This window comes from Dermacentor silvarum, chromosome 2 (assembly GCF_013339745.2).
Source record: "Dermacentor silvarum isolate Dsil-2018 chromosome 2, BIME_Dsil_1.4, whole genome shotgun sequence".
NCBI lineage: Eukaryota > Metazoa > Arthropoda > Arachnida > Ixodida > Ixodidae > Dermacentor > Dermacentor silvarum.
This window is the reverse complement of record NC_051155.1, coordinates 198082418-198104068: the sequence shown is the minus strand read 5'-3', so window position 1 is coordinate 198104068 and position 21651 is coordinate 198082418. Positions and strand designations below refer to the sequence as shown.

General features: G+C 47.1%; 1 protein-coding gene across 1 annotated transcript; it reads right to left on the bottom strand.

Annotated features, from left to right (window-relative positions):
• Positions 1–392: 392 nt before the first annotated feature.
• Positions 393–7666, bottom strand: LOC119442423 (uncharacterized). Its single transcript, XM_037707300.2, has 2 exons — positions 7429–7666; positions 393–4950 (listed from the first exon to the last, which is right to left on the bottom strand). The coding sequence occupies exon 2, from the start codon at positions 4882–4884 to the stop codon at positions 2935–2937; it is 1950 nt and encodes a 649-aa protein (XP_037563228.1). The 5' UTR covers positions 4885–4950; positions 7429–7666; the 3' UTR covers positions 393–2934.
• Positions 7667–21651: the final 13985 nt, after the last annotated feature.

Here is a 21651-nt window from a genome sequence, read left to right as displayed (position 1 = left end):
AATGGGCCGGATTACTGATGTTCCCGTGTGAGAAACAAAGATTTCGGCCTTTTATTGCTTATATGGTGCAGCTGATTAAACCTCGAGAGCGTGAGGCTGAAAGATACGGTACAATCTGTAAGTAAAGAAAGATTTTTTTTTTCTTACAGGCCGGGCCTGGTCATGCACACGCGGGCCCTAGCTAAGCTTAGTAATGAACGCCCGGGCCCGGGCCGGGCCCGGGCTCAATAGCACGGGCCCGGGTCGGGCCCGGGATTGTCTCGGTCATGTACGCCCGGGCCCGGGCCGGGCTCGGGCTCCGTATTACGGGCCCGGGCTGGGCTCGGGCCTTGTAAAGTGGGCCTGGGCTGGGCTCGGGCCGAGAAGTCCGGCCCATGCAGTGCTCTACTCTATGCACAGCGAGTTGGAACGCCCTGTACAACATCGGTAGAACAATCTGGAGTGAGAATGTTTCTTTTCGGCACTCTCAAGGTGGCCAATAGCACCGATAAACACTCTCAGCACACTTGGTATACTCACAATATATTTCTTTATTGACGCTCGCCTTCTTGGAAAAAACTTTGAGAACATTTAGAAAGATTTTCGTTCGTAAGAAGCGTTTGGGGATGAGACATCGCCGTCGCTAATAGTTGGCACCGGCCAATTATGGCAGTGAACAAATTATTAGCGAAAGCTGCCTGCTGACGACAAAGGGCCCTTGCAAACGAAGAGCCTTGTGAATTGAGCCCCGCGGGGCCCGTATTCACAACACAACAGTATAGGTACGCAAAGGTGGTACGTAAGAACCGGCGCCGGACAATCGTGATAGCGAATGTGCAATTAGCTGAGGCAGCTGGTCAAAAGCAGTGTTACGAACGAAGAGCTCTGTGGACGCAGATGGTGCTCCTCTTCTTCCTTCTATTTCCCTCATACAGATACAGCCTACATCCCACGTGTCAATAAACGTTTTATTTTCATTCACTTCTACGAAAAGAGTAAAAGACAGTAAAATCCATTTGATCACACTTCTGAAACAGATAAGGTGTCCTTTAATGAGTAGAATATGACTTCTTGAAACACGCCACGCTCTTGAAACACACACAGACACATACACACACACAAACACACAACCAAAGAATCGACACAACACAACGTTCACCTGCACAAGCGCTACACGGGCGTTTAAAGAAATCTAGAATAAAAACTATGCAAAACAATATCTACTTCATGTCTTGTGTATGCCATGACTACGTTAAAGATGTTTTGACTAGATACGTTCACATAGCCTAGGAGGCAAATGTATGACAGTAATAACCTCGTCATTGCCAGTGTAACATTAACAAGCTGACAAAGAATAGGGGAATAGTTCACCATGTATACGCGGATGGAAAAAAAAAACGAGCAATTATGAGAAAGTTATGAGTTCGCAGACTCATTCAGAAGCAATTCTTGGCGTTGACCTCTGGGTCCATGTTCATCAAAAATTTAGCACGCTAGTACTATGTAAGAGCAGATGGCAGCTTATCCTGATGTCGGACATATATCATCAGTTAAGGCGGCCGCCTAATGGCAAACAGAACTTACGAACAGAGGTTTGCAAATGCGGCGGATAGTTTTTTTTTTCTTCTACTGGCAACGGCTTGCCACGGGGATCATGAATTTCTTCTAATATATCAGCAGGCTCATTTCTTCAGGCACGTATTGCCACGCAAGAATGAGCTGCAAATCGCGAGTAAAATGTAAATGCCCCAGATGTAAAATCTATAATACTGTATATACGATGGAATAAATACAGCGTCATCTGGAAGGAGCAGTGATTCATTTGTGCACGCCCTGACATCGCATGAAACACAATATTGTTCGAACACTGCATGCCTCAGTTTCGAATGCCTAAGGAGGACATATATTTACCCTTATTTTACGACATGAAAAATAATATAATGAAACATTGACACTGCGGGACACGTATATAGTGTGTGTAATAGAACATCAGGATGCAGCGCAGACAAGTTAGACCAGTTAGACAAGTTTTTTTCGAGGATTGAAATCTAGAATGAACTATAATCTTAGGGCCAAACGACGATTTCTAAGAGTGAATAACAGTCGTTGGGGACACAGGAAATGTCCGAAATTTCCTGACATCTCAGGGCATCTGTGTACTTTATGTACATCGTTCACAGTGAAACCGATACTTCGAAGCAGCGCCAGGTAAATCACCTGGCTTAAAGCCTTTTTTTTTACCAAACTATGCTTGACGACTATCTTTACTTCAGTGACTTATACCTTACTCAAACGCGGAAGCAATCCTGCAGGAAACATGAAGGGAATACAGCATATATCATTATATACAAGCTGCTTCAGGTAGAACTACGCGAACCGTCACAAACAAAAATGTAATGATACAAGTGTTCACAACGGCACATGAAACAAACTGTACAAGCGTGACAGTTGAAGAGGAAGTAGTGCGCATACCATACTCGAAGTTATTCCCGACAATGATAACACATTCGCGACCTGTTGAGCCAGGGGCTCGTATAGCTGGGGTTACCACCGCATTTCGCACCACACAGTTTCGTTGTATTGCTACAAAGAGCGGCATTACAGGAACAACCGCTGTCTCTTTTTCCACATTCTCGTAACTTATTGTGCAGGTTCCTATAGAAAAACGATAAGGACTGACGGCAGTCTTGTATACCGTTTACTAAGGCGCTGCTCTAACACCTGAAGCAGTGACGTTATGCCTGGTGTGTGGAACTTTTCGCGCTTATACTTTTCTCACATTAAAACATTCTCTCTCTTATATAGTAGAACAACGAACATACATATCGCACACAGTCTGGACTCTCTGGGCCTAATGCTTTGAGAAGAGGTCTACATCGTCTACACACATATTTTTTGGCAAGCAAGACAGTCAATGGCATGACACGTGCGTTTGTCACTAATGTGCACATAGGATCAAGCGGAGGCCACGTCATCCGACGTCCGACGGTCGTGACTACTGCCAAGGATAGTAGGTATCTGATTGCCCAAGGCGAGATCTGTCGTCGCTGTGGTCGAGGATCGCGATCGAGAATGGCTCAAGAGTCCGGTGACCAAAGAAGAGGAGGACGACACCATCTGGGAGACGTGCCTGTGGTCCCTGAAGCCGAAGAACAGAAACACACCTTGCAGCCCGATGAAGACGATGCTGACGCAGTCCATGAGGAGCGAGTTGACGAGCCCACTGATCAGACCGAGAAGCCATGAGATGCCCATGATGAATGCCAGCTTCACGAACAGCAAGATCCTGGAAGGCTTCTCATTACCCTTGAAGTCGAACTTTTGAGACTGTGACTCCGTCCTTCGGATGGTGAAGACTGTGTGCAGGTAAAATCCGATATCGACGAGGAGAAGCACCAACATCGGGGTCAGAAAGAATACGACGTGACTCCACTTTCTGTTTATGAAGCAGCGAGACGTGCCGTATGAAGGAGATAGCGGTGAGTCACTCTTTGTCCAGTTTAATATGGAAGCCATGCCGACAACCACCAGAGGCGATCCCCATCCGGCGAAGGCGTACCTGACGAGGCTCTTCCAGTTGCCACTTGGTCGGCGGACGAGGATCAGCGTCTTCCAGATGTCGTACGCTAACACGGTAGTCCAGAAGGCCGTGGATAAGAAGCCGAAGTGTACGACCACAGACGACGCGACGCACACATCGCGGCCAAGGTCTGTTACGTTGAAGATGAGGAAGAACAGCTGAGTGAAGAATAGCGTCATAGATAAGCAGAGGGTACAGCGAGACGAGAAGGTACGACATTCCTTAGACATGAGGTAAACCACTAATTTGAGAACCAGACAGAACAGCGACACCGATATGCAGACGATGGTTAGGTAGCCGCGAATCATGGTAGCTGTGTTCGGGTTTGGTGCCGAAGCATTCGTGTAGCGGTAGGTCACCTGTTTTATGTAGCAGACCCCGTTGTATGAAGAGAAGCAGGTGCTGTTCCTGTCGACCGTTCGGAATATAGAGGAAAGGTCGAGATCCGGAAGGCTGATGGTAATCTTCACTTCCACGCGGAGTGTCGTGGTTGTTTTCTCAGCTGGTAGGCATGACACGCCGGTCAGATCGACTCCGTGGCAGCGAGCGCAGTACGCGTTTTTATAGTAGGCTGAGCCGGATATTTCGTCAATAACAGGCGCAAAAAAGGCCCAGCAGGAACGCGTCACTCTAGAATTGGTCTCTTGGGGGCAGTCTCCAATTAGGGGAAATCGACTACACTGGCGCATATATCTGTAGAAATTTGTTGACATGAAGGGAGGAGGCCGTAGCTTCTGTTTTTTTCTGGTGCCAACGACCGCTACTTCCCAGAAAATCACCTCATCCAGGTCGTAGTTGCAGAAAGCGCAAAAAGTATTGCGATACGTGACCATGGACCGCCGACTAGTCACCGGAATGCGAAAGAACATGTCGCCGGGGCTGAAGCTCGCATCTTCGCAGCGGTCACGAACGTCGTCTTGCAGAGGCCACAGAGAGTTGCACCGTGAAGCCAGAAACACGTGCTTCGTAACGCCGCCTTCCAGGGCCAAGCTAGTACAAGTCCATTTCGAGGTATTCAGGGAAGCCCGGTCAACATCCACAGACTTGTTTTCACAGCTCCAGCAACAGTCTCCGAACTCCTCGCAGTCCTCACGACACGAGCACGTTAGGTAAGTCCAGTTGTAGCAAGAAAAAGTTCCGTCGTCACAGCAGTCGATTTCACCTGGGCAATTCGTGATTGACTCGAACTGGTCGCGCTCGAGATCGCTGAATGCCGGATGGTCCTCTGGTCTCGCGGGTCTTGCAAACGTTCCATTGCACTCCTGCTGTTGGGATACCGCGGCCATCGAAAGCAGCAGCATGACGAGGTATGGAAAGAAAAGCATGTCCGGACCATCTGACGGTCTCTTGCGAAGCTCGTTCTAGTAGTCCTCACGAAGGTACTCTTCTTACTGTAACGAATGAAAATGCATGAGATAAATTTAAGAAGCAAGGATAAGGACAGCCACCACACGCACGTCTGCAGAAGAGAAGATGAAAATATAATCTCTATGAACTGAGCAAATTCTCCAAATGCCATAAATTTCTGGTAGTATGCAAGACCCCCAAGAAAGCAGCAATGTTGTCCTCGAATATCGCAGTATCGGTATAGCCGAAAGGGCTGTCGCAGGGTTACTCTTTCGTAATCTGGGGAAAATGTTTTTTTTTCCTCGTTCTTTAACCATAAATATTGAGGTTGTTTTGTGGTGGAGCAATAAAGACATTACCGAGTAATGTTTTACAAATCTTTTTGCATCCTACCACAACTATTATTTTACCAACATGCCCCCAAAATTTGGAATTAGGGGTGTCACAAATTTCTTCATGCTACGCTCATCAGTGCAACTACTATTTTGTCTCTACTAACTTCACTTGTACGGATTAACGTTCGCTAGACACACTGTTTTCATATAACTTGCGATTACCCGCAATTCAGCTGCTTCTCGAAAACACAGACCAAAAGAGTGCGCACTTCAACCCGTGGTAGCGCGAGGCAGCCACGAACTTTACGACTGTGTTGAGCGCTTGTTGGGAGGTTCCATGGCAATCGGCTGATTGGTTTTAAGAGTGACTCGTGATCGTAACTTAGGCGTGAACACAAAACACAGAGCACTCACCTTTACAGCAAACGTGAAAAGTTCAGTGTCGCTATGGAGGATCAGCACAGCAGCGAACGGGCCCTCTGTAGCTGAGTGTGTCATGGCAAGTAGTGGAGCGTTCACACGGCGCGTAAGCTAACTCGCGAATGGCACGGAAAGATGCATACGCTTAACCGCAACGGTTGCACGTATAGTGCCAGAAACACACGTGAGCGCCGCCTTTTGTACGGCCGCGCTTGCATTATGCATCAACGACACCACCGTGTGCTCGGCACAAACGCTGCGGCCCTTTCCTCCCGGGCTTTTCGCGCGGAAGCACATTCGGCTGATTAAGGCATTCATATTGCACTCCCGCATTACCGTTAAATAAGAGACGAAACAATTGTTCTGGCAGCAGATCGCTTACGACGCTTCTACCACGTGTAGTCAGCACTTACACGCGAATAACCACGCCTAGGCAGTAATGCTTCTGGGAAGCGCTTCCATGCCAGCGATCATTGTGTGCTGCAGCTGTCTCAGCAAAGCCACAGAGCTGATGTCAGCAGTCCCCTTCGGCTGAGAAGATGTACGCTATACGCGTGGCCTTTGTGGCCATATGAAGCGCGTGCTAAGGGACAAGGGAAGGGAAAACAACACGGATGACATCTCGTTAAGCGAATGTTGTCATGCCACGGCTCATAGCATCGGTGATGAATGTGAATGGACATTACCTGTCACAAGTGGTGGATACATCGTGCGGAAATGGGCCAGTTGCCTCTTTTATGCGAGAGAAAACGAAAATACGGGCTGCTTACATGTGCTTCCGCATTGTCACCCCTCATTTGTATGTGCCGATCCACGTTCGCTTACTCTTTTCACTTATTCTCGCTATGTTCTTTTCCACTTCTCGGGATCAGGGTATACCAAACGGGGCCTTACCTTATTGTTAACCTCACCGCTCTACTTCTCTCTCCGCGCTCCCTCTCCGTATATATTGCAACATCCTGGACGCTTATTGCTTATGACCACGGCTGTTTCCGTTGCCGAACATCTTGACAAGAATGGGCATATAGAGCCGTACAAGAATCCGCCTACTCGGCGAGCTAGCGACTCACTCGTTAGATGCATAACTTGGAATTAAACACGATGCTTCGAGCACGTAACCATGCACTGATGCGCTTTGTACTCTGGTGAAGCGTAGCTCGATTGTAAGGAGTAATAACGTAAGAGGATGAGGCTTTGTACCGTAATGTGCTTAAAGCCCGCCAACGTCTGCATAAAACTGAGTCGTTACATACATTGCAACAAATTAGTGCTCAGTAGCACACAGTGAAGTCTTTGTGCGAGTCAACTTCCTGACTGCATGGTCGCTTCCATTTAGCACTTAATTATTCAGAAAATTATGATAACATGCTCATCGACATCTTCGACCACGCCGGTGGGGAACAGAAAAAAAAAAGGCTGGCGAAGTAAAGACGCTCTCCACTATACTTGAGCTAAAGCTCATCAGCGTGTCTTCACACGCCGCTAGAAAGCTGCGCGATAAGATTATTCATGTTTAATTCGTTGTTGATTCTACCGTCAGTGGCCAAAGTTTTCGCAGTGTACGGCCCAGCTAGAGGCTGAATATGTTTCGATGTCTCTGCGCGAGCGGCCTGTGCAATCGCTTTGATCGCGCGTATACAATTGCGAGCGACACCTCTGAATTCCCGGTCGTGTGCAGACACAACACGAGGATTGAGCTTTGCCGCTGCAGCGGGGCATCCCGTTACGTACGCATGCTCCACTATCATCCATTCTTTCCTTGCTTACCTGTTCGCAGTGGGTAATCCTCCGGGGCCATCTTCGCGAGCGAGCCGCCGTTATACGCGAGGACGCTGGCGCCGACTGTTCTTACGGTCGGTCGGTCGGTCTCGACAGCGGCAGAGGCAACCAATGCCAAGCGGATGTCGGTCTTTGTGGCCGCTTCATGGAACTGGTTTTGGGACGACTGCCGCGCCACCTCCGGGAGGAGACGCACGCGCAGGAAGCTACGCAAGACTTTCACGGCGTCGAAAAAGTGTGTGACCCACCGTGTTTGCACGCTCAGCGTGGCCTCAACCCCTAGACCTCTCTCGAGCTCGCGAGGGTGACGTCGAAAGTGCGCTGTGTCGTCACGGGCGATGGTTGCAGAACTAACGAGTCGACGCCGTTGGCGGCCACGCAGTCCGCAGCTGAGAAACAAGTCCAAAGCAAACGTTTCATTGACGGGAGCGCGTCCGCTCTGTTTACCGCCGCTGTCTCTGCGGTCGTTTAACGTTCCTGGTCACGTTGTGGCTTTCATGTTCCGAGTGGGTGAGCATCCTCTATAGGTTTTTCCCCCGGAGTCTGGTGGTTTCTTTCTGTTCCTTTTATCAGGGCCCAGAATGGCAACACGGTCACACGGATTCCGCAATCGCTTGCAAAGCAGAAGCATTGCCTCATAAGAATATCTTTATTGCTATCTAGAGGACTTCCCCTCCTCAAAGACGATTTAACATTCCCAATTTCACATGAAAAGCGCTGTACTGCGTCGACCCTGTAAGGCAGCATTTCTTCAACGCTTCTGCGATCCCCAGAGGTTCCAGAGAGGGTTGAAGATGGTCCAAGCAAAGCGCTTTCACATGCGGCGCTCAATGATTTCATTTCATTTCATTTCATTTATTTACCCTAAGGGCCCAGAATCGGGCATTACATAGGGGGGGGGGGGGGGGGGGGGGGATAACAACAAGAAACTTCAAAACTGGGTTATAAGCATGAACAACAAAACGCAAATTAAGAACACAAATGATCACAACATTAAGGAGATACAGTGCATCTAGTAGTGGCATGAAGTAATTGTTATATAATGCAATAATACAAGATAGAGCTACAACACTTTTAGAATAATACAGCAAATGTAGGACATAGTTCAAAGGTAGTAAGGCGTGCAAGCAGGATAATATGGTTGTGTAGAAATGATCAGCTGGTATGCCAGGTTTTCTCATTAAGGTAGGTTAGTAAAGCCGATTGAAAAGAAGATGATTCCTTAATGTTGGCGATGGATTGCGGAAGGGCGTTCTAGTCATTTATTGATAAAACTAGAGGTGAGTGTAAATGTTTCTTAGTCCGAGAAAATTGTGGGTAGACCTTGAGGTCGTGGTCAATACGCGCGGAGATGTGGGCTGCTGGATGAATGAATTTGCGTGAAAAGGCACTGTCACTGCGATAAAAACTAAGAAAAAAGGATAATCTCGAATATTTTCTCCGTATCACGAGCGGTAAAATGCCAAGTGTTCTTTTTATGGATGACACACTGTGATAACTAGAATACGAGGACGAGATGAATCTAGCGGATTTACTTTGAATGGATTCCAGCATGTCGGTAAGGTAAGCTTGATGGGGATGCCATATGTTGGACGCGTACTATAATGATGGTTTAATTAACGAATCAAATGCCTGAAGTTTAGTGCCTGAATTAGCAAGGCGTAGGCGACGTTTTAGAACGCCAAGCTTTCTAAATGCTTTGCTAGTGATTAATTCTACATGATCATTCCATTTTAGATTGTACTTGAACAGGAGTCCTAAGTATTTAATCGATGAAATTGATTCTACTGCAGAATCGTTAATTAGGTATTCGTTAGGCAATAAATTGAGACTGGGACCAAATTTAACGTGTTTAGTTTTCTCAATGTTAATTTTCATCTGCCATTTACTGCACCATTCTGAAAGAGTCGTTAAGTCAGATTGCAGGGTCAATGTGTCATTCTGGTTTGTTATTTCTTTATATATTACGCAGTCGTCTGCAAAAAGACGTATGGAACACTGCATGTTGGTCGCTATATTGTCGCTATGTAGATTAAAAATAATAACGGTCCCAAAACTGATCCTTGTGGGACTCCCGACTTGACATGCGTGTGGTTAGATACATACTCATCGATTTTAACACTCTGAAGTCTGTTACTAAGAAAACCCTTAATCCACATAAATGTTTTGTCATCTAGCTGTAGGCTACATAGTTTTGTGAGTAGACGTTGGTGAGGGACGCGATCGAATGCTTTAGAGAAGTCAATAAAAATTGCATCGATGAAAAATGAACTATTGATGGAGTTGTGTAAATCGGTTACTAGCTCAAACAACTGGGTGTTACAGGGTCTGTTTTTCTGAAAGCCGTGTTGGTTTTCAAAAAGTAATTTATTAGATTCAATGTGAGACATTATGTGACTGTAAATGATATGTTCAAGAAGTTTGCAGCCAATAGACGTAAGAGAAATAGGACGGTAATTGTTAGCTAAGTGCTTGTCTCCAGATTTAAAGCAAGGAATGACATGCGCAATCTTCCACTCATCAGGAAGATACCCAGTGTCCAGTGACTGCTGGACACTGGGTATCTATAATAGTGATAAATGATAGTGATAAAATGTAAGATGAGTTATCAGATGTTAGCTTCAAAAGTTTTGCAGTGATACCATCAGGTCCAGGGCACGTTTTGCATGGTAGCCTCTCTATTGCACGTGCTACGCCTGTTTCTGTTATCGAGATAGTTGCAAACTCGTGCGAAATTGCTTGCACTTGAAGCATCGTAGTAGCGGCAGCTCTTCTGAGAAAACTGAAGCAAAATGCTGATTAAAATTTTCGGCAGATTCTTCTGTCGACAGCAGGTCACCATTTTCACATTTGAGTTGCACCCTGGATACATGATGTCTATCAAAAGAACAACAAGGCAAACGTTTCTGAAATATTCCATACGACCACTCCAAATAATGATGTGTCCCTTCATATCAAGCCGGAAATAGCAAATGAGATCGACTTTCAACCTGGCGTAAAAGTTCCACTGTTATCCATTTGGTATGACGGCATGACTTTCGTTATTGGTGTGCAAGCATTTGCCTCTCTTTTTAATTCATGGTCTGAGTGATGTATAAAACACCGAAAACACATCTAAAACATCCCGGCTGTGCCAAATATGTCCCGTTTGTCGTGGACCATTTTGGTTCTGGTTTGTTTTGGAGGGTACATGGTGCTTTCGTTGCGGAATAAAAATCGATATAAAAGACACACTCACGCTGACGTCCGAATAAAATGGCAGCCATTCAAAACGTCCGTGACTGACCATAAGTTCGGAAACCAGAGCTGTAAAGTGTCATCCTCCCCTACATAGCTGGTTAAACGGACAGATCGCCTTTCAGCTGATTTTCAACTCTCAAAAGTATTTATATTGCAGTGCGCAAGAGATTTCTGAACATCCAGTTGTTGTACATCCAGTTATTGTACATCCCCTGTGCAAGAAGCTGAAATAAAGCATTCAATGATTGATCTCTTGATAAAAGATATAAACTATATACGTTTCAATTTGTGTAACATTACGATTGCCGATGTGGGGTTGACATAACCTTTTGAGTTGCTTCGTCTGCTGTCTTCTGCTCCTCTAAGAAAATACACCAGGCATATCATGTCTCGTATACACAAGTACTTCTGTTGCATACGTGCAGGATGCGAATTGCCATGGCATCAGCGTTCGCCCTGTTGCCACGTCGGCCTCTAAAATGAGTAGCTGTCACCTGAACGCCGGCCAATCGAGAAAAGCTGTTACGTATAAAACGTTTTGTGATTACTCGGCCCTTGTTACCCTGCGCTATAAGTTCACAAGATCACAATCCATACATGACAGTTGTTGGCTTTTTAGCACGACAGGGCTTCAGTGACGTAATTTACAGGAAAAGGTATGAACGGTGAACTCACCAAAGAGTTTTTGCTGCACTTGGTTAATAAAAGGTTTCAGCATAGCGCTTTATGACGCTCTACTGTTGACGTTACCACCCTGACCACGCACCAGCTGAGCTTAATTCTAAGCGGCTGCATAGCAACGACTACAGAACTGTACGCGATTTTAGAGATAAGAGACTGCGTTTATTGCAAGAAATAAACAACCTGTAGATCGGTTCAGAGTCAGCACCTTAGCAGATTTGCAACGTACGTGCAATAAGTTACACACAATAAAATCATCATAAAAATTGCAAAGCTTACACATGCACGCCGCAGGAACTTTCGGTCATGAAATTGCATTTGAATGGGTTTCCAGTCATACTGGTCTGTCTGGAATATGTTTCGCTTTATTATTCGGGGTTTAAGCGTCGGAGCTGCATAAAGGGCTATAAGAGACGCCGTAGAGCAGATCAATAGTTATCATATGCGGTTAATTAACATGCATTTCGAACTAAGCACATAAGTGTCTATGTACCTTGTTCTTCGTGGCCGCTGCGCATAAAATGTTCCTGGTGCTGCAGCCGCTCAAGAGAGAGAGAGGGGGGAAGAGAGAAACGAAGGGAGGTTAACGAAATGGCAATATCTGGTTTGCTACCCTGCACATGGGAAAGGGAAAAATGTAGGTTAAGAGATCAATGAAGAGAGACAGTACACCATCAGGGAGAGCACAACACAGGCGCGAAGTAAAAAAAAAAATCACAGCATATCCACGAAGTGAATGATGATCAGTGGGCGAAGCATCGGGGGATCATTCGGGTAAACCACAGCTACGGACGAGAGATAAAGAGAGCGCGCGTCGGGAACGAGAGAGAAAATTACACCATCTTCCCGTAGGGGAACCCTGAGTAGTATGCGAAGCAGCCATGGGGTCGACTCAAGGTAGTTTTATCAGCTGTATAAACTTGGACATGCAGCAGCACCAGCAACGCGCAGAACTGTTGTCGACGCCGTCGGCGTTTTGCCCGCGTTCGCACCGAACGCGCGCAAAGTGGAACCGGAACCGGAAGCGGAACCGGAAGTGGAACCAGAAGTGGAACTGGAACCGGAAGTGGAACCGGAACGCCATCTAGTGAACACTTCATAAAACTACAGGTGGCTACATACTACTACTACTACTACAGAGGAGGGAACGACCCACACCCTAAGGAGCTTCGCCCCTAAAACGCGCTGAAGTGTGTAGTCGTTCTCATTCCACAATTCGCACAGGCAATGAATTTAAGGAATCGCACCATCTTCTGTGATGGTAATGGGCGAGCCCCTTTGGAATATTTTGTGCACAAAATGGCATTAGCATATGAAGCGTTGATCTAATCAAGCGAATTCCAGCATTACACCCAGTGTGTCAAGTACATGCAATGCGCTATGCAGCACACGCAGTGATCTGGTTACCTAAAAGGACACGGATAACTTTTATTAATATTCGTTGTATGGATATGACTTGTCGAATCGCAACGGGTACCTCATCAGCAGGTCTAGGGCACGTCAGAGTAGAGGCAGCACGCTGCGACTTCTTGACTATCTGTGCAGGCGATAGAGCCGGCCATTGCTCCGAACTGTCAGGCTTGCCGGCTTCTATCTCCGACGTGTCCTCAACGTCTAAAGCGTGCGGCACTAGAATGGTAAGAGGTACGGTAAATGTAAAGTCCTCTCCATCACAGCAGCCGTAGTCTGCCTCGAAGACCTGCGGCGGCGACGTCCACGATGTCGGGAAATATTACTTGCCTCGCTGTGTGCCAAATTTTTCCTGACCATTTCTTTAAGGATAAGCTAATTCGCTCTTAATTTGAAAGGACAGTGTTTGGAGCTGGCGCCATGAGAACTGTGTATTTCATCTCATTTTAAAAACCCTTCTCTAATCTCACTTCATAACCATGTAACCGTATCTCATTTCAACATGCTGCAGGCACTCTGCATGTGGCATGTTGGAATAATATGCATGCTGTTCTTTTTCCGAGCGATTTTGGGCAGTCTCGTTTTTGAAGGCTTTAAAGCACCTTAGAATTTATTGTACCCGATATTCGCGCAGCCATGCTCACGGTGCGGAAAAGAATGCAGCGGCTGAAGCAAGAGACGCCAAGAAACTACATCCATTAAATTTTCAAAGCGGATGAGGTGGGAACATTAGCAAAGGTGCAGACCCCTTTAACTATTTTTGTAACGCAACGGTAAGCTAGGAACGCTGCTCAAAGAACCACCGCGGTGGCGCTCATGGTAGTGGAATGGCAAATGCCGACAGTGTACAAAGGAACCGACACTGTGGTATTGTTCTTGTGTATCTCATAAAACTCTTGAGTTCACCCCTGCTTGAAAAGACACAAACAATGGTACGTATATATTAAAGCGAAGCTTTATATGGCTAGGCAAAATCGCCTATCCACATAATACTATCATCATCAGCATTGGCTCGGGCGTCGTCGTCGTCGTCTTCGGCAGCTGTCTCGTTGGCTCGTGCTCGTACTAGGCACGTGCTCGTGCCACCGCGTTCGTCGTCGTCGTCTGCTTCCACAGCTGGCTGCGTTGCCGCTACAGTGTACTAGAAGAGTTGTAGTTGCCGCTAATCATTCCAGCGTAGAATTTCACTTCTCCTCTGTCGTCGTAATGGGGAGGCCGCGTTTACGGGGGTATGAGCCATTGCTTAATGGGGTAAGAGCCATTCATTGTCTTACCTAATGGACAGATTTAATTTTGTAGCAATTTAATTTCTAAGAATCGCAAGCGGAAATGGTAAGCGAATGCTGCTAACCACGCCGCCTAGCAAACTCGAGACATCGAACGCAAGCGACAACAGCGGACTGCTGGCATACCGTCAGTGACGTCGTTCTCTCCGTCACAGCCGAACATGTTTGTAACCTCAGAATTGAGAAATGCTCTAATGAACCCTCGGCATTAACCCAGTGATAAACACCGGGTTATTTGTGTCTTGCAGTGGACATAAATATAGGCTGGTGCTGCTGCTGCTGATGATGATGAAACACTGGGGCCGCAAGTTTCAGCTTCGCTGGTTAACCATTTTCACGGATTGGCATTTTCACGGATTTTCACGGAAGGGCCGACGAATTTTTGTAGCGTGAGCTACACTGGCCGAGGTTGAGCACTTACGCGTTGCTACTGGAGAGCCGTGCTGCGCATGCGCGAGGAGCAGTGACGTCACACGCCGCACAGCTGGCGCGCCGAAACCGCCGCCGCCGCGCGCGCCTCGCCGCTCTGCGCATTCCAGAGGAGTGACGTCATAGCCGTGGCAGACGCAGTGGCGCCGGCGCGTGCCCTGCTGTGCGTCTCCGTTGCGCAGTAGCCAAGTCTGACGCTGCGCCGGAGCCGCTTGATAGCGCCTCTCATTTTGTGCGCATGCGCAGAGGTATCAGTGGGGGTATACATATAACGGGGCGTTTGCCAGTGTGATATAGCCACGGATAAGGCTATACCAAGTGAACAAGCAAGTGAACTGTGTGTGGTGGCTGGTGACTTCAATCGTGCTCCAGACGCTCTTGGTGTTCCTTTGAAGGACACGTTTAAGCTGGACTTAGCCAGTGTTCCAACTGTACAGACGACCCAATGGGGAACCACCATGATCTGTGTATCAGAGACAGACAATCAATTCCAAATACTGCGTTGGGGCCATAGAGACGGCAGCGTGTTACTACACTGACCACCGAGCCGTCTTTGTGGCAATAGAGAAGCAACCAGACGTTGAGCAAAAAAAGATAAATATACATGTGTCACATAATGCGTATACCGTGTGTGTGTCATTGACGCAGCAGTAAGCATGATAATCAAGCTAATCATAGACAACCAGGAAAGCTAAGAATAACCAGCTGAACCTTAGCTCACGTTACGTATATCTGGCATAGCCGAGATAAGCCACTGCTAATTTTTTTTCAAATGCCCAAGCATTTCTTGGCGAACATTTGCCACTCCAACAGTATCTATCTATCTATCTATCTATCTATCTATCTATCTATCTATCTATCTATCTATCTATCTATCTATCTATCTATCTATTCATCTATCTATCTATCTATCTATCTATCGATCTATCTACATAGTTGCCTACGTCTTGGTGCTCTCATGGTCGTTTCGTTAGCTTAGTAGGTACCAAAGTTGGCATAGTATGACAAGAATGTATGACGAACATAAATGATAGGTCATGACATGAATATCATGACATGTGTGTCATGTAGGTCATGAAACAGTCGCCTACGTCTTGGTGCTCTCACGGTCGTTTCGTTAACTTGGTATGTAACTAGAAGGGGCTCGCACATTGGTACTAAGTGAAGGAAACACTAAAGGATGATGGTAGAAGTCATAGTCATGAGCATGACTCGGCAAAAATGACAATGACTAGAGAAAAAGATTAACCCTGAAAAACTACTGAAATGGGTTTGGACATAAATTATAGGTCATGACATGCGTGTCATGTAGATCCTGAAACAGCCACCTACGTCTTGGTGCTCTCACTGCCGTTTCGTTAACTTGGTAGGCTTCCCGCACACTGCTTCGCATAACATCGATTCCCACAGGGCGTGGGATTTGCTGGCTCTTTGTTTTATTGCGATAGCAATTATGTGGACACTTCAACCGGATTTCTGCCATTCGGCGTCGCCGTCGCCATGAGTTTCCGCATAAAGTCCAAGGGAGATAAAATCGTCACCGCGCGCCGTATTCCCCGCGCGCTATCACGGAGAGCGAACGCACGGCGGAAAGCAAACGCGACCGTCGCGCGAAAGGCCGTGGGGGTATGGGAAGGAGGGAGGTGGGGCGACGCTGTGCTGCGGCACGAAATGCGTATCTTGCAACCGAGCGCAAGGAGAACTGGCCACTCAATCTCCCACGCGAAAGCAAGAAAGCGGGAAGGCAGCGTGGGAGGGAGGGGGGGGGCAGCTTATGCTCTGCCAATAACTGTGTTTGTACTTCGCCCGGCTGTGGTGGTCGCCCGCACCGTTTCTCATCTCCACACGGCTCTGAACGTTGTATGCGCTGTGCATTCGCCGCTCAGTTTCCGTTGCAGCGATAGACCGCACGAACCTTCGCCTGCTGCGGCGGCTGCGCTTGCTTCCAGCGTTTTGACAGTCGTTGTTTGCGGTCATTCAGTGGGATCTATTCATGTTTGCTTGTGCGCGCTGACACCACGCTTGTCAATTCAGTTAGAAAGCGAATGTGTCCAAGTTTATGCAGCCGATAAAACTACTATCCCTACTCCGAATAGCTCTCTACTAATTTGCTATCGCAATTGATGCTTCGCCTTTCGGGTGAGACTGCGACATTTTTTTTTCAGTCGCTTTTTAAGACACCTTTCTTTTTTTAATGCGATTGAGATTTTTTGGATACTTCAAGCAGTTTTCGCTCTGCCGGTATCTGTCTAACCTCTTTCACGGCGTTGACTGATACGTGAGAACGTGGACTCTATAGTCGGGTACAACTTAAAAAGGCAGGAGAGGCCCCGCCCAGATGATTGGCCTCAGCACCCGTGTCAACCAAGAAACAGTGACCGAAGAGGTTGTCGGTGACGTAAAGGAAGTGGCTCGTTGATGTGCAGGAGTCATGGGCCGCCATGAGTGATGACTCGCTGTTGAGTTTCCCTGTCAGCGGCAAGGACTATATAGGTACCGGCATGCGCTAGCACCAAAGTTGTGATGGTACCAGCAGTAACCTTCGCCGTGCAATCTTGACCTTGAAGGTGATAGCGACGGTTGTCGTCGGCTGGAGAGCGACGGCGGTGACGAGGCGAAAATCTACCACAGCGTTCTGCTCAGCGAGGTAGTCAATCTTCGTCTCCTATCGCGTCTGACGGGCCTCAAGGTTTGAAGGTGTAATTGCAGTTGTCGCCGCGACGGTGCTCGTGCTGGCGTAATGTGCGACGCGGTCAGCGAGCTCCGCAAGCTTTTCCAGCCGAAAATCAGGTGCTCTGGCTAATGCCACGCCGATATTTTGTGGCAATCAATGAAGAAACAGCTAGCGAAGAATTGGGCTGTCCCTGTCCTGCCCGCAGCCATGCAGGAGTTGTCGCATGTCACAAAGCAGCTGTGACGGGCGCCTGTGGCCGAGTTCTTCCATATTGAGCAGCCGTAGTAGGCGCCTGTACTCGGAAGCAGTCTTGCGTGCGAGCACAACCGCCTTCAAATGGTCGTACGGTGTGTCTGGAATGGGCAGCGGTGATTTCGTCGCTAAATTCTCAGGCGACTTCGGACGAGAGGGCCGAGAGCACAAGCAGCTACATTGGTTTTTTTTTTTTTGAGCAGTGATGCGTCGAAGGTCGAAAGCAGTTTCAACCTGGGTAAACCACACGGCAAAGTTATGTGGCCAGAATTGTGGTAGTTGTAGCTGGACCACCGAGACACTTTCCGAGGCCGCAGCTGTTGTCTCGTTCGTTGCCGGGGGCACGATACCTGTGCCGGTGTCAACCACGTCGCGTACCGTGACGTTGCCTGACAATTCCATGGGTGCAGCGTTGATTCCCAGGGGGTTGCATGTTCAAATCACGTCCGGGTCCCCACGCTATAGGGATCGGAACGAGGCCTTATAGCCCATAAGACGTGTCGTTGGTTGGCCGACAGGTAGACGACCGTCCAGAATAGAAAGCAAGAAAAAAGCGATTTTTTTTTAATTCTCTCGAGCGCGTGCCTCGAGGAGCCCGAGCATGGCACAGGAGCATGTCCATCTTGGCCTTTAGGCCAAGTGAGGCTGCAATCTAGGAAGACGAAGGAGCCGCTATACTCTCGCTAACTTGGGTTACTGAATATGTGCCACTGAGTACTTGTGCGGCAAGCGGGGGAACAATTCTCAGCGTTCGAAGGCACCGCCGCGCCACGCTTTCTAGTCTCGAAGGCCAAGCGTGGACTTCGGGGCAGTGCCACTAGATGGCGCAACGTGTCCAGACTGAAGTTCGCGGAGAATGCTCAGGCACGCAACCTTGTAATAATAGCGGGCTGCTTAAATGACGCGCTGAGCAGGAAAGGGGCGGGAATAGCCCAGCGTTTGGCAAAGGGTGTAGACGACTTACGCGAGGTGTCTCCACGGGTGCAGATTGTGGTATGCACTGTGCCGGATGTACCTGTACGTGACATTAACGTACAAAGAGCAGTTGCGGCCACTAATGAGGCGATTTGGCAAGTGAGCCGAGAGAAAGGTTTCGAGGTTGTGGAAGTCAACAGGCAAGTCAGAAGGTATCGTGGCTTTCAAGGGGACGGAATCCACTTCGATCACAGGCTTGGACGTGAAGTGGGCTGGCGACTCGCTGGTCGTGCAATTGCTTTTTGGGGGGCCCACGGGCGCTAACGAGGCCAGGGTAAGTAGGAATGAAGAAGGTCCCTTAGGGGAACCTCTGACTAACAGCACCGCTAGCAAGAGAAAAACGAGAAAGAAAAGAGCTCGCTGCGCAATAGGTTATATAAACATGCAGGGTGGTAGAAGAAAAGAAAAGTGGTTAGAGATTGAGGAGCAGTTAAATAGAGAACAAATAGTTGTGTACGCGTTTACAGGAACGCTCCTTAGAGACTTAGAAGAGCTATCAATGATTGAGAATTACGTTTGGGAAGGGTGCAACCTAACCAAATTGGAAAGAAAGGGAGGGGGAGTTGAAATGCTCATACATCAAGGGGCCAAGTGGGAAAGAGTAAATTCAAAGTGTCAAGAGCACCTTTGGCTATCAGGCACAGTCAGTGGAAAGAAAACTTGGCTGGGAGTGACGTATTTATGGACAGGGAAAAATTGCAAAGAAAAGAATGAATAGTTAGTTAAATGCCTAAGTGCGGATATTAAGAGTTTCGGGATGGATGGCGAAATTATCATGTTGGGTGAAATGAATGCCCACATGCAGGATCTAGATGGTTATACCGACAACAACGGGAGGTTAAGGCTAGATCTCTGTGAGCAACATGCCCTCCGATTATCGTGAACATGGGGCCAAAATGTGATGGCCAGATCGCATGGGAAGGCGGAAATAGACAATCGGCCATCGATTACTGTCTGATGACAGAAGTAGTTTATGATAAGTTGAAAGAAATGGTGATCGACGAAGAAGGGGATAGCAGCATAGGGAGTGACCATAAACGCATCATTTTGAAAATGGGATATGTAGTTGGCAAAGAGAGCAAGAAACGAAGAATGACCAGTCAAAATTTCAGCAATGAACAAATAGCAAATATAGCCACAAGAGTCGAGGAAGAACTTGACAAATGTAGTGGGAATATGGTAAGCTTGTAAGTATAATGACGAAAGAAATGAGGAAAGAGAAGCCACATGCTTGTTGGAAAGGAAAAAGGAAGCCGAGAAGCTGGTGGAACAGGGAGATACGGGAGGCGATCGACGAACGAAAGAAAGCATCACCAGAACACAGACAGGCAAAAAATTCACAGTTGCCGCAGGATGAAATAGACAGAAAATGGGAAATATACCGCCGAAAAAAAAAACATGGTTCAAATATTAGTTCAAGCAAGTTAAGCAGGTTAAAGTGAACGTTGGTTGTCAGAAATACGTGCGCAAAAGAAGGCCGCACCTAGAATATTTTGGAACCACATTAACGTATTAGGCAGGAAGTTGGGAACAGTACAGCAACATGTCCTTGACGAAGATGGAAATAAACTGGAAGGGGATGCGGCATTAAAGTATGTTCGAAAAATAACATGCGAATCATATCCGGGCAATGGCGAGGTGGTTTCTTAGGAAACAAAGAGAATGAACGAAAACCAGACGGAAAAGGAGTTGGTGCTGAGTAATTTCAACTGGAAGAAAGCTGAAGAGAAAATTCCTAAACGCACAGCCACAGGTTTAGACGAGGTTCCCGTTAGACTGATTAATGAGCTAGGACCAAAAAGTAAGGAAGCTCTGTTGAAAGCAGTAGCAAAATGCTTACAACATAGGCGAATACCAGACAGTTGGAGACAAAGTAGGATGAAATTAATTTATAAAGGTAAGGGGAAAAAATAAAATTCACTCTTATCGACCGCTGACCATTACATCGGTAATATACAGGTTAGCCATGCAGGCGATTAAATTGCAGCTGCAAGCATGGGCAGAGAATAATGGCATATTGGGAGAACTTCAGAATGGTTTCAGAATCGGTAGGCGGCTCGATGATAACTTATTTGTCCTTATACTGAGTGTATTGAAATATCCAGAAAAGAAAGGAGACCACTATATGTGACTTTTCTAGACATTACCGGAGCGTATGACAACGTAGATCGCAGCATTCTGTGGAATATTCTAGAAGGGGAAGGTATAGGCAACGACTGTATACAGCTATTGAGGGAGATTTACCGAGAAAATGCTGTTTGCGTTGAATGGGGAGGGATGACGAGCGAGGATAAAGTTGATATCAAGAAGGGACTGATAAAGGGTTGCCCTTTATCCCCGCTGCTGTTTATGATGTACGTGGTAAGGATGGAAAGAACGCTAGAAGGAATCAATATCGAGTTTAACCTCTCATACAAGCAAGCCGGCACAATAGTTGAGCAGCAGCTTCCAGGTTTATTTTATGCGGAAGACATTGTGTTGCTTGCTAACAAGCAAAGTGATATGCAACGTCTGGCTGATATCTGTGGAGAGGAATGTGAGAAGTTAGGATTAAAATTTAGTGTTAAAAAATCAGGTTTTATGGTATTCAATGAAAACAGTGAACAGACAGTGTTGATTCAGGGCCAGGAAATACCTCGGGTAAAAGAATACAAATACCTTGGTATATGGATAAACGAAGGCGATAGATATCTGGAGACACGGGAGAAAACAGCAGCAATAGGGAAGAGAAATGCGGCCATAACGAAACACAGGGCGCTATGGGGATACAATAGGTACGAGGTGCTCCGGAGTATGTGGAAAAGTATAATGGTTCCAGGGCTTACATTTGGATATGCAGTTGTTTGCTTGAAGTCAGGGGTACAATCAGGACTCGATTGCAACCAAAGGTCAGTGGGACGCCTCGCGTTGGGCGCCCATGGGAAGACTACTAATGAAGCTGTGCAGGATGATATGGGCTGGACAAGTTTTGAAGTAAGGGAGACTTAAAGTAAAATTGATTTTGAAGAACAACTGAGGAAAATGGAACAAAGTAGATGGGGTGCAAGAGTGTTCAGGTATTTCTACAGGCAAAACATTGACTCACAGTGGAGGAAAAGAACTAGGAAGCTTACCCGCAATTATGCGACCGGTATGGCCAGCAACATGGTAACAAAGAACGACAAACGCAAAGTGAGAGAGGCTGAGACAAGGTTATGGGTGGCGGCAATGGAAAAGAAACCAGCTGCTATGACTAACTACCTCAAAGTAAAAAAGGAAATCAGG